The sequence below is a fragment of the Molothrus ater genome, chromosome 5 (genome assembly GCF_012460135.2).
Source record: "Molothrus ater isolate BHLD 08-10-18 breed brown headed cowbird chromosome 5, BPBGC_Mater_1.1, whole genome shotgun sequence".
Lineage (NCBI taxonomy): Eukaryota > Metazoa > Chordata > Aves > Passeriformes > Icteridae > Molothrus > Molothrus ater.
The window spans coordinates 33,981,500-33,996,350 of NC_050482.2; the positions used below are offsets into that span (position 1 = coordinate 33,981,500).

General features: G+C 38.5%; 1 protein-coding gene across 15 annotated transcripts in view; it reads right to left on the reverse strand.

Moving 5' to 3' along the window:
* The window catches only part of GRIP1 (glutamate receptor interacting protein 1), a 309,227-nt gene that overhangs the window by 100,222 nt on the left and 194,154 nt on the right, over window positions 1-14,851 (reverse strand). For 12 of the 15 annotated variants that reach the window (XM_036400173.2, XM_036400171.2, XM_036400177.2 and 9 more), the window contains one exon: window positions 2,216-2,296. The exons of the other annotated variants lie outside the window; for them this stretch is intronic. In XM_036400173.2, coding sequence (XP_036256066.1) covers window positions 2,216-2,296 — 81 coding nt within the window. The remainder of the gene's footprint in view (window positions 1-2,215; window positions 2,297-14,851) is intronic. 15 annotated transcript variants of the gene reach the window in all.

A 14,851-nucleotide genomic window follows, 5' to 3' on the forward strand; every position in this document is an offset into this window, starting at 1 on the left:
TTGTACTAATTAATGCTACTAGTTAATAGTGAACCTCCTATTGCCAAACGAAGCTGGCGAGCTGGGGTGCTTCTGCACCTCTGCCAAGACTAATCCAGAATGTGAATAAAATGCTCACACACAAGCAAGAATAGAAGCTATTTACAAGGTGCTATCTCACATACAAAACATGGTGTCAAGTGATATAAATGTTTATAGGTTATTTTCAGAAACTTCAGTCAACTCCTAAATGTTCAAGTTAATTCTCAAAATAATGCTTAGTTTTGCAACACCTTTTGTGTATGTAAACCCACAACATTCATTGTGTTACAATGAGGATTTGCTAAGGCATGAAGAATTTTAATTACAATTTTTAAAAATATCCAACCAGCTCAATCTAGTTTATCCTTTGGAGCTCCTAAGGTCTAGAGATGGAATAAGTAATTCAGATAATGTCATCACTATATTAAAAGCTGAAGAATATACATAAGTGTAGATCAGCTGTTTTCAGAACACCTGAAATACAGCAAAGCACTTCTCACTGAACACTTGTATTATCTCTCTGAATAAACTGTGACTTATGCAGAGCACATAGTAAAAATTTATCTGCAATGCTCTCAAAAACTCCAGAATGTGCATCAAAATTGCAAAAAAATCAAAATAAATGTTCATTAGTTATGATGACTATTACTCAACACCTGAAATTCCTAATCTTATGAAGATGCTCTGAAGAGAAATTGTACCAGTACATTTTCATCAAACTTTTTTTTTTAAAGAATACAAACAAAAATCATCAGGAGTTCTTAAAATTCTCACAAACTTCAGTCTGTTCCCAGACCTTAGCTTAAGTGTTTTATAAATACAGTAATGACACTATAAATGATCACTACTAATGACACTAAATTATAACTACTAGATCACAGCAAAAAACCCCAAAAGGTTGAATACTTTCAAGGCCATAAATATTACTGACCTATGAGCTACAGCATTTCCTGAAAAGTACCCTATAGAGGTCATCATTCACTCTGAAGAACAATGAATATTGATTTATATTGACTTGGATAAAAAAAGACTTGGTTGATGTTTGTACAATTAAATATTTTCTTAGAAGAATAACTGCACATTGGATGCTGTACTTGTGTCTTTTCACAATGGTTATGATCTTCATGATTGTACCATAAAAATAACAATTTTTAAATCACTATGGTGTTTTCAAGAATGAATATGAATGTTCATTATAAGCAATACTAAATAAGGCAGCTTGCTCTCTCTCACACATAGAAACATGCACACAAAGCATCCACAAAATGTGCTTTAGCTGTTCCCTATAGCTGTTGGGATGAAATCTGAGCCTAGCAGGTGGCAAAGGCCTGAGCTCCGCCCCCCATCCACGGACTCTCTGTGGGTTATGTGTTTTTGTTCAATAATAAAGCCACTTAGCACAGGCAATATTGACCATCAGAGGGTGGGTGACATGGCCTCACAGCTTCTGATTTCTATTGCAATGCATCTTCCCTTCGAGTCAGCAGTTACTGTGCTTGAGGTGAGAACAGCAATATCAATAATTCCACCTGAGTGCACCCTTGGTCAGCGTTCATTTGTTTTCATTAAAAGGTCTCTAAAATATTACTTGAGGTGAAAATTCCTTTAGATTGCTGCATAATATGTATGTCAAACTTGGACGTATATCAGACTTGTCTGAAGGAATTAAAAGAGACACAGGTTGAAAGATCACTTATTTCAACTAACCACTGATCTAATGGTCCAGCTTTGTGTGATGCAATGACACAAAAGACAAGGATGGACAAGTGATTCTGCACATGGCAGAAAATCACATGAAGACAAGAACTCTGGCAGAGTGTTTCTCTGTTAGACTTCTGAGCCCGGCTGATGAGTAGTGGAAATTATGCATCAATCTCCCTTATATTATTGAAACCAGATAGCAAAGAACAGATTTCAGAGGGCCTGAAAATATATGAGCCTCTGATGAAAAGGTGGATGTGCTCAGTGTCTCAAATCTGCTGTGAAAGACGGAGATACGGGGATGTTCTTCACAGCAAAAGCTTGAGGCAACCTAACTGTGGAAACTTCTTACAGCTCTCTTGGAAATTTCCTTTTAAAGTTGCTCAATAGCAACTGTGATACATTTGCTTTTTATAACTAGATGAATTTTGATTAGTATTACCTTGCTGTTCAAAAACAAGTTAGGTGTTACAAAAAGCGAAGCAAATCTTACCTGGAATACTCTGTCTCCTCACAGACAGTGCTCCATCAGGTGCCTTTGCCTGGTTTGCAGATTTTGTGTAAGGACTCTCATCTAAACAGAAACAAGCAACACCTCCAGTTACTGTTAAATATAATGTTAAAACCAACATTTTTTAATCCAGGTACTGTATGAACTAGCAGAGTAGATCAGAAGAGATGCTGTGAGCCAGATGAGGATGGGTACTTCTAAATGCTGATTCAATGCTCAATGTCATGTTTAGCCTTGATGACAAAGGCTCGGAATAGGAGAGGTGAAAAGGATGTGCTAAAACTCAGATTGGAGGTAACACATATTGATGACAGGTCTGATATACAAAGGCTTTTTCAGGTTTAACATACTGATAGAAATTGCCCTTTTCTCATGTTTAGAAACTTCGTGTGTCAAAGACTTGAATGACAGAGGCACTGTCCCTGCCCAGGAGTAAAAGGCTTCCAGAAGCTTTTGAATATTCTGGCTGGGAAGATGCGCTCCTTTTCCTTTAGGATCTGTCAGTGGGTGATTCCTTTTCCTTTGTAACAATTGATTGGAGAAAACATCAGAAAGCTGTTGCCCAACAGGCCAGGCACATTTGTGCCTCAAGAACAGCCCTGTACCTGGCTGTGTCTAAATAGGAAGCCATGTGGAACACGTCCTGATCAACTTCAGTGCATAAAAGACCACTAATGGTGGGATGAGCAGATGAGTCACCAATTAGAGACAGTATTAGGCAGAAAGTGAGTCACTTCTGCATCCCTCTTAAGAGAAGAACGATGGTAAGGAAAAAAATCAACTCTATCGTAGCTTTGAAAAGGACAAGCTATAAGTGCAGGAAAGAAATATGAATAAAAGAAGAAATAGTATATGCATTTTATAATTTCAATCAAAAGAAAGGACTCAGAAGAAATAAGGCTTCTGCCTTGCCTCCCTTTAACTGAGTGCTCAAAGACTTTGAAGTGTCACAAATCTTTCTGTTGCATATTTTCCTTCAGATTGCAAATGACTGATGCATTTATAGCATGTGCATGAATACATGCTTAAATACTGATCAATGAGTAGAGGAATCAAAGACCACATTATCTGTTATAGCATCCTCAGATCAAACAGAACCATATAAACTTTTTCTGGAGGACCATCTTTTCAGCTGACACTCTTGACAGTATAATCCTTCTTGGCTGATTGCACTCTTTACATCTGGTGAGGTCTCAAACTCCTTTAGAAACTTGCATCAAAGACAGCAGTCCATTTTTATACCAGTGAGATAAGGGTTTGGTCAGCATAATTTAATTTAAAATCAGATCTCAAAGAAGTGACTGAAAGAGCTTGGTTATCCTTTAGAACCAGAACTTCTGTAATGAAGTCTGCTACTGTTAGGCAGTTGCAACAGCAAAAAGCTTAAATTAGTTCAAAAGGGAAAAAAAGGAAAAGGCAAAATAATTATTTATAGCCATGAACCTTGATGAAAATACAGCAACTAGTGAAGAACATGTATTGGTAAAATAGCATAACAGCAAATATAATTGTGTTTTCTACAGTAAAATGAACTGCAATTGTTTTAGGACTACAGTATTACAAGTGGAAGACTAACAGGCTTGATTATGTTACACGCTAGTACAAACACCAAGAAAATAAAGCTGCCAGCTACAGGAAATAGAGAAGCATGGAAAAAATATTAACATGGATCTAGGTACATAATTTAAGAAAAAGATATGTAAAGCTTTATCCTTCCATTTGAGGTAAGTTGATAAGCTACTATTATTGCATATGTAGAATATACACCCCCTCATTAAAGGAACAAAAAATACAGTATGACTGAACTAAAGCTTCTGAAAGAAGCAGCATTTTTCTTTTTTTCTTTCACAAGAAGAAGCACTACTGAGCTTGAACTCAAGGCTGAAGACAAAGAAACTGAACATGTGGCTTAGATGTCCCATCCATTACTACTTAGTTGCAGTTGCTGAACATGACAGTGGATAGTGTGAGACACACACATTTTTTTATTAAAAAGTGTGTGGGAAACATAATGCAATTTCTCTATAACTGATGGATAGTGATGACTTCTGGGCTCTATTTGACTGCATGCTCTACCTAGGAAAAACCTATCTATTTACAGAACAAAACAGTTCTCTCCAAGTCAGACTTCTTACATGCAAATTATTGTCATCAGATCAAGGGAGAGGACAAAAGGAAAGAAGAATTTTCACAACTAGACTTTTTCCACTGAATCTTTGTCATGGAGCAAATGAGTAAATCTCAACTCTCATGCTGGAAGATTTTCCCAATATTGCACTGGACTATGAGTACTTGTGGTTATTCTCAGTTCAGAACTCAGGACAAGTCTGCAAATCTTTCTGGTTAACAACACCAATGAGGGGAGGGGACTGCACATTCAAATACTTACTAGGGAGCCTGAGCAAACATGTTTTCTACATAATAACTGGCAGATGTGAAAGTAACTAAGACTGCACAGGTGAGTAAGCTAGTATTTTAATTTAAGCCTATTATAACTGAAAGCTTATATGGGGTGGGTACTGCAGGCATGAAATTGCATTACATTTCTTAATCAGCTCAGCAAAACAAAGGGCCCAAAAAGTTTCTTCATAAACTTCTGAAACCCCATAAATGAAAAATATACCCTATTATTATTGGGAAAGAACAATGAGCCATTGGTGGAACGGCAAGCTGTTCTCAGAACTTGAAAGAATTTTCTTCCAATGCCCTTTTAACAGTAAAATCAGACTGAAACATAACTAGAAATAGGTGCAAAGGACTCCAAGAAGCAAAGGACAACAAACACAACCAACTGTACAAAGAGTTCCTATTGAGTCTTTCTGAGATGCTTAACTGAGACAGGAAAGCAAAATAAAGATCAGACAAATGCAGAAATACATGTCACCCTAAAGAAGCTAGAAAGACAAGGAAGTCCTGAGAGCCCTGAAATGTCACACACCATTCATGGTGCCCCAAATGAAAAAATCTGTTTGTATGTACTAACAAAGTTGCATGAGCAGCCACAAGAATTTATCATCAAATTAAAATTTCTTTATACATTCATCCACTCTGTAGTTAGCAGGGAGGGTCTTAAAAATGCAAAAATGTCTTATGACAGCACAGCCCAGGGGGATTTGCAGGAGAGTTTTGTATTACCAGCAAAGATAGACTTGGAGGATATGAGGATATAAAGGATATGAAGCATTCCCCCCCCCCCCATTCCCCAACAGGAGATAATAACTCAGTATTAGGATAAACTGTGATATATTTTAAGATGCCACACATACAAAGTAGAGGGAGAAACAGGCTAGATTCAGAGAGATAAATCTCACCCCTAACAGTAGCATATCATCAGCAGGGAGCGAGCCACAGACGATAAGGAACTCACAGGCCAAAGTGCACTGCCCCAAAGCACAGAAATGCCTTCACCTGGACACACAGCTGCAAACCCTGCCACTCAGCACGGATTCTGTCTTCTTCTGATGGAATGCTCCACAGGTGGCCACATTTCCTACCAGCTTAGCTACACCCATTCACTTGTGCAGCTGCTTTTATACACCACTGGCTTTTTTTCCTCTCATAATTCCCCCTGGCTAAAAAAATCAGAGTAAACAATTTCAGCTAGTCAGTAGGTCATTCAAAGGGGTTGGCTGTGCCAGCTGATCTCTTCACTCAGTGACTACTGGAAACCAACCTTCTTACACTGTTAAGAGGCAGGGGTCATTTCCACCAAATTCATACTTTGCATGTTTCTTACAGTTGTAAATGTGCAATAGTGAAAGATGTACACTGTGCTAATTCACTCCTTCTTGGCAGAACACAAATGATAATCTCAGAGGTGACACCTTGCAGATTATTTGGATTCTTAACCAGCAAAGCAAAATTACCTTGATGTCTTCTCCTTTTACTTGTCCTCATGAAAGAGTCCTGAACACCAGTAACAGGAGCTTACACATCATCCTTTCAAAGCCCTGTATAACATTAAAGACTACAAAGCTAATAATCAAGTGGACAGGCAAGTACTCCTACTGCTTACAGCTATTACTGTAGGTTTATTGCCTTTTGCTTGTGTGGTTTTGCACTTTCCTTCCTATTTTTAACCTGATGGCATCTCTATCCTGTAACTGAATGATCCATTCTTTGAGCTAGGGACCATGTTGTGACCCATTTATATCATTCTGCATTGCTTTTAATATACACATGTGGGGCATCTCTCCAAGATTAATGGCTCTAAAGACACTAAGAAAGAACAGTAATGTAACCCCAGAAAGATTACACATGAGGCAATGTGTACAGATACATATCTGAAGTGCCTGGGACTGTGTCAGCAAAATGACCATAGGAAATCATTAGATATTTGCTGTATTTAGTTTAATATCCTTTGAAGGATACCAACTGGGGGCACATAAGAGGGAATAAAAGAAAGGCCTAAAGATACTTCCTCAAGAGTCAAGTCTAGACATTCAACGTTTCAGGCAGTTTATGGCCACTGAAGCATTCTCATGTCTCTCCTGGGGGCTGTGAAAGCTATTGACACAAGATGTTGTTTACACATGTGGTAAAGGCTAAGGGCACTCCCTCCTTCAAGTCTTCAGAAGGGCTTAGAGGACGTTTCCTTCACTGCTGCCACACACGTCCATGCGATAACTGCTGAAAACAGTAAATGTGTCCAAAACCTGGGCAGCACCAGGTGGCCCAGAAAGCGACTAAGCACAGCCACATCCTGTTTCATACAAAGGGGAAGCTTCTTCCCACCCCACTGGGACCAGCTCCTGAACAACTCTGTGGCTGTCACTTTCCCCCTCCTATATGGAGAGGAAAGGTGAAGATGCTTCACTTGTTCTCAGCTATATGTCACCATTTGTACCTGCTTTTCTACCGCAAAACCTGCATTAGAGGGAGCAGGCGAATAATGTGGCACCAAATTTGTACATGAGGAATTTCAAACACAGGAATTTTCTAATATTTAGGAGCTTGAAAGCTGTACTAAATTTTTTCAACAGTAAACGCGAAAGCATTATGAGGGAAAACAGTTTCCATCTTTCAGTTCTTCATTTTCCATTCTTTGATGGCTTTACTTATGTCTCACCACAGAAGCCATTATTTGGGCGAGGAAAAACTGAATTTAAATAATTTTAGAGCTTAACCATATAGGTCCCAAGTAGACTTCACAACCCAAACAAGTAAAATCTGAGGTGTCCTCCAATGTTCCCCACTGTGAAGAATGTCCAACCAGAGTCCCGAGACTCCTCAAAGAAGCACATTACATTTTCAGCTGGCTAGCCTCCAGCTGTCTCAGTGTACAGGAGTAAGATCAACTTTGTGTGTTGCTGTTTGCACCTCAGACAAGTCGAGAATCACACATCTGTACAGACATAGAGACTGGCAACACCACAAACTCAAGAGGATCAGTTGCAACTGAGAGAACATCCCCAAGATTAGTTCCTCAAAAATTAAAAGCACCAGAGTCCCAGTTGTTACTTCACACATTCCTAGATCTGCAATATTCAATTCACTGAAATTCGTTGTTCCTTAACTTTATAAAGAAGAGTATTTTTCACTAAAAACAATGAATTTTTATGAATCCTGCCAGTACAGCACAAAATAGGTTCTCATACTTCCTATATCTGAGGCTTCCCTTGAATTTTATCTTTAAATGGCATAAACATTATCTAAAAGCATATTTTCTTTGCACAACATCACACCAGTGACAGTAAATTCCGAGCTACAGCATTCTTCATTATCTCCAATGCTTGCAGCTAGAAGCTTTTACAGATAAAAATAAACTTGTATCCATTGATGCCTGTGGTTTATAGAAGCTCTGAAGCTGTGGAAGACTTAGAAAGAGTCTTGGAAGAACTTTTAGGATCATTCCTGCAGCAACTGACTTTCTTCTAAACTCAGAACCTTTCTGTTAAAGATCTCCCCTTCTGTGAGAAAGCTGAAATGCTGTTTGGAGCAGGGACTTGAAGCCCAGTCACAGAGAGTACCAAAAGTCCCAGCTACACAATCATTTAGTCTTGCTACCTCACTATCTCAGAGAATGTACTTTTCCTGGTAAGTAGCATGTTTTGGTAAGATTTCCTTTTAAATAATGCAGAAGTCTAGAGAAAAACTAACATCCTGGAACATTCATGGTTACTACAATGTCACTACAGCTGTGTCAGAACATAGGGGACTATAAGCTGTTGAAAAAGAGACAAAATTATCGTAGCCTTTTTCACCAGACGTAGAATGTACACATTTTGAATGTATATGATTCAGGAAACAACAGAACATCAACAATTTGCTTTTCCCATATGCTAACCCTTTCAGATGTGTTATGGGAGCTCCAACCATGAAATGAAGCATTAATTTCTCCCACTGGTATAGAGGAATAATAACTTTTCAAGTTCATTTTAGAGCTGCGGCTTCAGTCACTTCCCATGACTCTTGATTTTTGAAATGGCAATGCTGCTCTTCAAAGTAGTGCTCAGATATATCTAAAAATGTTTAAGCATTGCATGTAAAGTAGCCATGAATGGCCTAGGCTCCAAGTAGGACAAATATGGATGTATTTAATCTTAATCCTTTCTTATCAAATTGTGTGCTCAGTGCTCTCGAGAGCAGTCTTTGTTAAGAAAACATAGGGTTTTCAAATGCTTCAGTAAGTAACATTTGTTGGTGTGTGTGACATGAAAAAATTATGAGAAGAAAGAGTTAGAATAGCTCCTCTGGTAATTTTCTTTTCCACATTTAGCAGACATGTCTCTGGTTTTCTCAGAAACTTAATTTTAACAGTTATACTACCAATGAATAACTGTGTTGTCTCTCTAAAGTGAAAATTTATTCAATTTTATTATACTTTATGTAAATTTAATTCTCTTTTTTCTGAATTATATGGTTACTTATTACAGTAGCAGCTCAGTTTTAATCTAGGAGCAAGAGAAGTAGGGTACTGTAATTATGCATAACTGTGAATCCATTTCATATTGATATTTACAATAACTCAGTAAGCTTGACTGTTTGAAAAATGATCTGAATATCCTCCAAGTTTGCTTGTGCAAAGTTAATTTCCTACGCCTGTGCTTAGGCACCTGAATGGAAATGCTTGGCTTTCTAAATGACTAAGTATGCTGATCTCCTCTCAAAGCTATTTTGCTCATGAAAATTCAGAACTTTCCAAGACCATTTAAAACATGCAGGATCTGCAGAAAGCTCAAAATGTGTCTCCAGAGATATTAGCATATGGTGAAATTCACTACAGTGGATTATCTAATAAAGAAGTAATCCTATTTAAATAATACCCCAACCACAAACTACTTCAAATCTGATAAATATGTCTTTTTGTTTATACAGAATCAAGCATTAAGCACAAATTCCATAAACCAGAATCATCACTGAATTGTTACATAATTTTGAAATTCAACTTGAGTTTCACTTTATTGTCTTGAGCTGCTGTTTCTTGTTTATGGAAATAATACAGGCATCACATAAGTGATATGTGTGAGGATTACCCAGAACAGCTAGAAACTGAAGAGGCTGGTGCATGAAAAAGCTTGAAGAAACTGGGGATGTAAACTATTTTTCTGCAACAGTCTTGGGATTTTCCTGTACATACAACTTCTGCAGAAAACCTTATCCTAGAGAATGGGGCTATAAACCTTTCCATGTAAAAGGAAATTCCTAAGTGACACAGGTATCACTGACAAGAAGCATTTCCAGATATTCATGCTTCAATTTTATTCTGAACACTCTGGTCCATAGGAAGTCTTTGTTGTCCTTCTTGCACCTGTGTAGCTCTGATGTACTGCTGCATGCTGGCATTGTATGAAAGTGCCATGCATTACCTTTTGGGGGAAAAATGTACTGAAAACTGTTTTCTTTACAAAGTTCGAATAATTAATAAATTCAGTAACTTTAACACTGGTAAATGCTAAATCAGCATCCCTCAAGAATATTTGAGCATTAATTCCACCCTTCATGGAAAAACACTTTTTTGAATAGCTATTAACTTTAAAAATGCATCAGTTAGCATTATCTTGTATTCTCTACCCTGGGTTCTCTACCCATTCCCAGATGGGCTGGGAAGACAGTGGTAGCTGATAGGGAGAAAAAGGGGCCAAGCCAAATCCCGTGGCTCCTGGATGATGCCTGAAGCTACACCACCACATTCCTGACTGCTGTGGCTGCCCACCACTGTGCCTCCTTTGGACAAAAGGCAATTGGCTTCCTGGCCAACAGCATTCCACTGTAAGGAATGCACTACACTGTACCACAATGTGGGCTATGGTCTGTTGTTACATTTGTGGTTAAAATGCAACAGCAGAAATACATACTGTTCATCTGAGTTCTGCATCTTTACAGCCATGTCTTCGTGCATCAGCTGTGCCTGTGCTCTTTCAGCCCAGTCACAGTAGAGGTTTTCCCTACAGTCTGACTGCTTGAAAGTTATGAAGTAGAAGAGAGGAAGAGACATATCATCTTCTATGAGTGCAGAGCACAACACAAAGCAGATCAGGACCATGTGCCCAGGTTGCTGACATTACAGCTGGCAGGGACTGGGGGAAGAGAGGATGTCAACTAGGAACTTCTCCAGTGCATTACAGGAAAAGCAGAAGCTAGTTTCATGTGTGCAGGGGAAGCCAGTGATACAGGTTAATAGCCTAATCAGTGAGACTGTAATTCAAGTTGCATAAAAAATACATGAAACATGTTAAACTGTTTAGAAAACAGGTGTTTAGTTTGCTTCGGAATAAGCAAAGTCACAACACTATCTTCAAAAAAAAAGAAGTCAGAAATGGTAATTTTTTCTTGAGTTTAGTTATCTCATCTCAATTCTGATGCTGTACTAATGCTATTTGCAGTAAATTATATAATATGTTTTTCAGCCTATTTGTGTCCGTAAGTGTCTCTGGTGATGACATCTTCATCACCTTCCTCTGGAAGCTGCTCCACAGGATGCATCAGGTCTCACAGCTGGAAAATAGTTGCCTCCATCAGTCTGCAATTTTCTTTACTTGCTTTAACTGTCATTCTATTATTCCTAATAACATTCTTCCACTCTTCAGAAGATCTTATTAAGACTATCTCTCTGTATTCTGTTCATTCCAGAAGCCACACAGATTACTGAGCCTACTGCTTTAGGCTCAGATCCTACCAGCTCTTCTTACTGGGCATGACTCAGCACAAACACTGGCTGATCTTGTCACCAAAGCACAGTGTATACACTGACTAGGATATTCATTTGGTGGAGTATCCCATTTAATTTTAAAGCAAGAATTTACACAAGTTTAACTCTAGTGTGGACAACGTTAAGAGTAAAGCATACTTTTCCATCTTTGTAATGTATACATCTGCAGCATTATAGTTATTTTTTAATCCCACTAACAAGCTTTATTTGACTCACAGAATAATTCTAACCTGCCACTAGCCACTAGGAGCTGCATAAACATTATACCAGTACCAGTGTATTTATACTGGCATGCCAGTGGGATTGTCCCTCTTATTTGTAGTCCAAATGATGCACATTAGTCCAAATTGGCACAGCTCAGGCTTAGTGAAAAACAGATCTTTCAGACTGCACTTCTTTCAAGAGTCAGGCCATAAACCTGGCACCTTCCTCATGGCCTTGTGAAATACTGTCCTACTTTCAGCCCCTACCCTGGAAGAGTTTACTCAATATATCCACAGAGACTGTGCAATAATTTAGACTAACTTCACTTGTCATCAAAACTTCATTGTTTTTGGAAGATGTGGCAGGTTTGAACACAGTGCAGAGTAAAATTCCTTCTAAATAAAGTGCTGTGTGCTTTTAGAAGTGGGAACAAAGCGTAGCAACAAAAGAGATGTCAAGCTGACAAAACAATATATACATATTTGTCTTACTTAAAGCTCACCTAGAGCCTAGGCCACCTTCTGTGCTCCAGACAGCATCTACCCATGCATGTAGTTCTTACAGCAAGGCTTTTAACCTGTCAAACAATCTTTATTTGCTAGTGTCTCCTGGGTCCTATTTAATCTCAAGGCTTATTTAGGGCAAGCAGTTCACTGTCTGCAGTATTCCTCAAATTCTGTAAAATGGTAATTATTATATCTGCTTGCCCACACCTTTGCCTACATGCAACTTAGTCCACGTGTGGATCATCTTTTTGCAATCCTCTGGAAAACACAGCAATAAAGAAATAGATAAAAATGAATATATGGCATACATGAAAAATTATACCCCCATAACCTTCAAGAATGTAGACAAATAATTTTTAATCTTTCTATGCACAAATCTCCCAAGCCTTTTAAGTAGGATCCCTTCTCTTTCAGGAATTCACAGCTGTATCTTCACAAAGCCTTTGGCTCTGAATCTCCTAGAAACAACAGCATTAACTTATTGCTGGCCACAACTGCAGGAAGAATAAATATGGATTTAGTTTTTTCATGCTGTGAAAATTCTATTTAAACTTTTTTCTCCCAACACTGCAGTAATGGTGATGCAATTATTGCGTCTTTCTGTGTATTACCAGCACATGGCCAGCAATTTCAGATCTATTACGATATGTGTATGTGTGCGTGCACATTTATTTTTAACAATGCATTTACTAAATTCACAAAATAATTTCAAAATAGACAACAGAAAGCAACCTCAAATAACAAGAAATATCACATATTAAAAATAAGTTAAATCAACCTGATGCTGCTAAAGAACTCATTTTGCATCATGTTTAAGGCAAAAGCTGAGACCTTCCAGACTGGCCATATAATGAAGGTCAAATAAGCTCTTGTTTTGGCAGACCAACAACATGATGAATGCCAGAGTCCAGATCACTCTATCATGGCTAGCCTGTGCCTTGTCCAGGTTTTTGTAATGAAAGACTGAGGGAAACCAAGCTGATTTTAGGACCCAGAGTAGAATATAACTATTAATAAGACATGGTGTGTAAGACTTCAGACCTGATGAAGTGCTAAATATATTAACATCTGCACACTGTTCAGGCTGCAGAATACATCTGTACTAAACATCTGAAAAGAAGAAAGCTAAGAAAAATAGGCCACATCATTATTTCATAGGGACACTATTTCCTTCATGATCTGAAATCTCTAAAAGGAGATCCTGGTGCAGAATACATTACCCATTAATGCAAACTGCCATTGAGAAGGAAGGGAGAAACATTCCTATGCATGCAAGGAGGAAAAAGCTTTCAATTACTTGCTGCAGCTTGGCAATCCAGGCAACAACAATATCTTATTAACCACGTCAGAAGCAGACATATAACCAGCAGCACCACCCCTATCAAGCAGGATATACAACCACAGGCACAGCTGGAATTTTATTGACCAAATCAACAAGAAAACACAAAGGACAGTATATGTACCAATAACCAGGGCACAATGTCTTACAGACGATAGCACAGATGATCTTTCAGGTATTTCAAGAAATAACTGGTATTTTAAAAAAATGCAACTAATTCAAGCTATGATTTCCATATTGCACAAAGCAAGTGGTTTGCTGCAAAGAGGTGAGTTGAACACACTCATTTAGACTGTGAGAACAGCAAAAGCAAGAGACTCACAAGAATTGTTGATTAAGGCAGTGGCTTTTAACCTTTGTCTGTCAAGCCCTAAAAGATCACACACTACTGTGATATAACTCTTGAAAGCCCTTAAGAAAAATTATTCCTCTTTAGTCTACTGCAATCTAGTTCTTAAGGTGTACAACACGACTAAGTATCTAAACAAAGAAAAATAAAGCCTTAAAGGTAACAGGTACCATCATCTGCCCTGAGAGCCTGAACAAAACAAGTTTCTCCCTTCCATAGCCACATTCTGACTTTCAGCGCTTACAGCTCGAAGATTTGCATTGGTTTTAGCTGGCTAGAAAAGTAAAGGTCTCTGAAAACATTTCCAAACAGGAGTTAGGACTGTGGAGCAAGTACTGTTAACTCCTCTGATGGACAGTGCCAGCTCAATGTGCTTTCAGCTTCTCTGGTACATTCCTTGAGAGGAAAGCATGGGGAAGAGAGGCAGAGCCACGGAGGAGATTTCTGTCAGAGTGCATGAGTATGTAAGGGGGTGGGAGCATCAGCAGGGCAGGCTGTAGAGGATGGGAGAGTACAGAAAGTACAGGCTGGTAACAAGAATCAGTGGTGAACATGCTGTATGAGCATCAAATAGAAGGAGAAGCCGCACCAAGAGTTTGCAATAAAGAAATAAATAGAATCTGTTTTGTCCAGAATTCTTGGGGGAGGGTGGGGGGGTAGGGGGCAAAGAAGGGTGGGGTTGGGAGGAGGAGGGGAAGATTGCTTGCTCTAAGTTAAATGTCTAGGCAGATGTACTTTAAAAATAACCTAGGTTCCCATCAATCACTCTGAAAAACAAACACACTAAAACCCACCTGAAGTGGTCTACCAGCAAAACCCTGCCATTCTCTATGCATAGTACAGGAGTCAAATTATTCTTTGTGAGGCTTATAAAACATCTTGCTAACACATTCCCCTTCTCTCATACTCCACAAGAAATCCATTTCTATTCCTGTCTTCTTGCCTTAAGAGAATAAATAATAATAAACTCATTGTCTATGAGGTTTATGGTTGTTCAAAGCTGCCATTGTCACCTGCCATTTCCACGTAAAGTACAAACCCAAGCAGACTTGTCCTTGAGGGAGTTGTA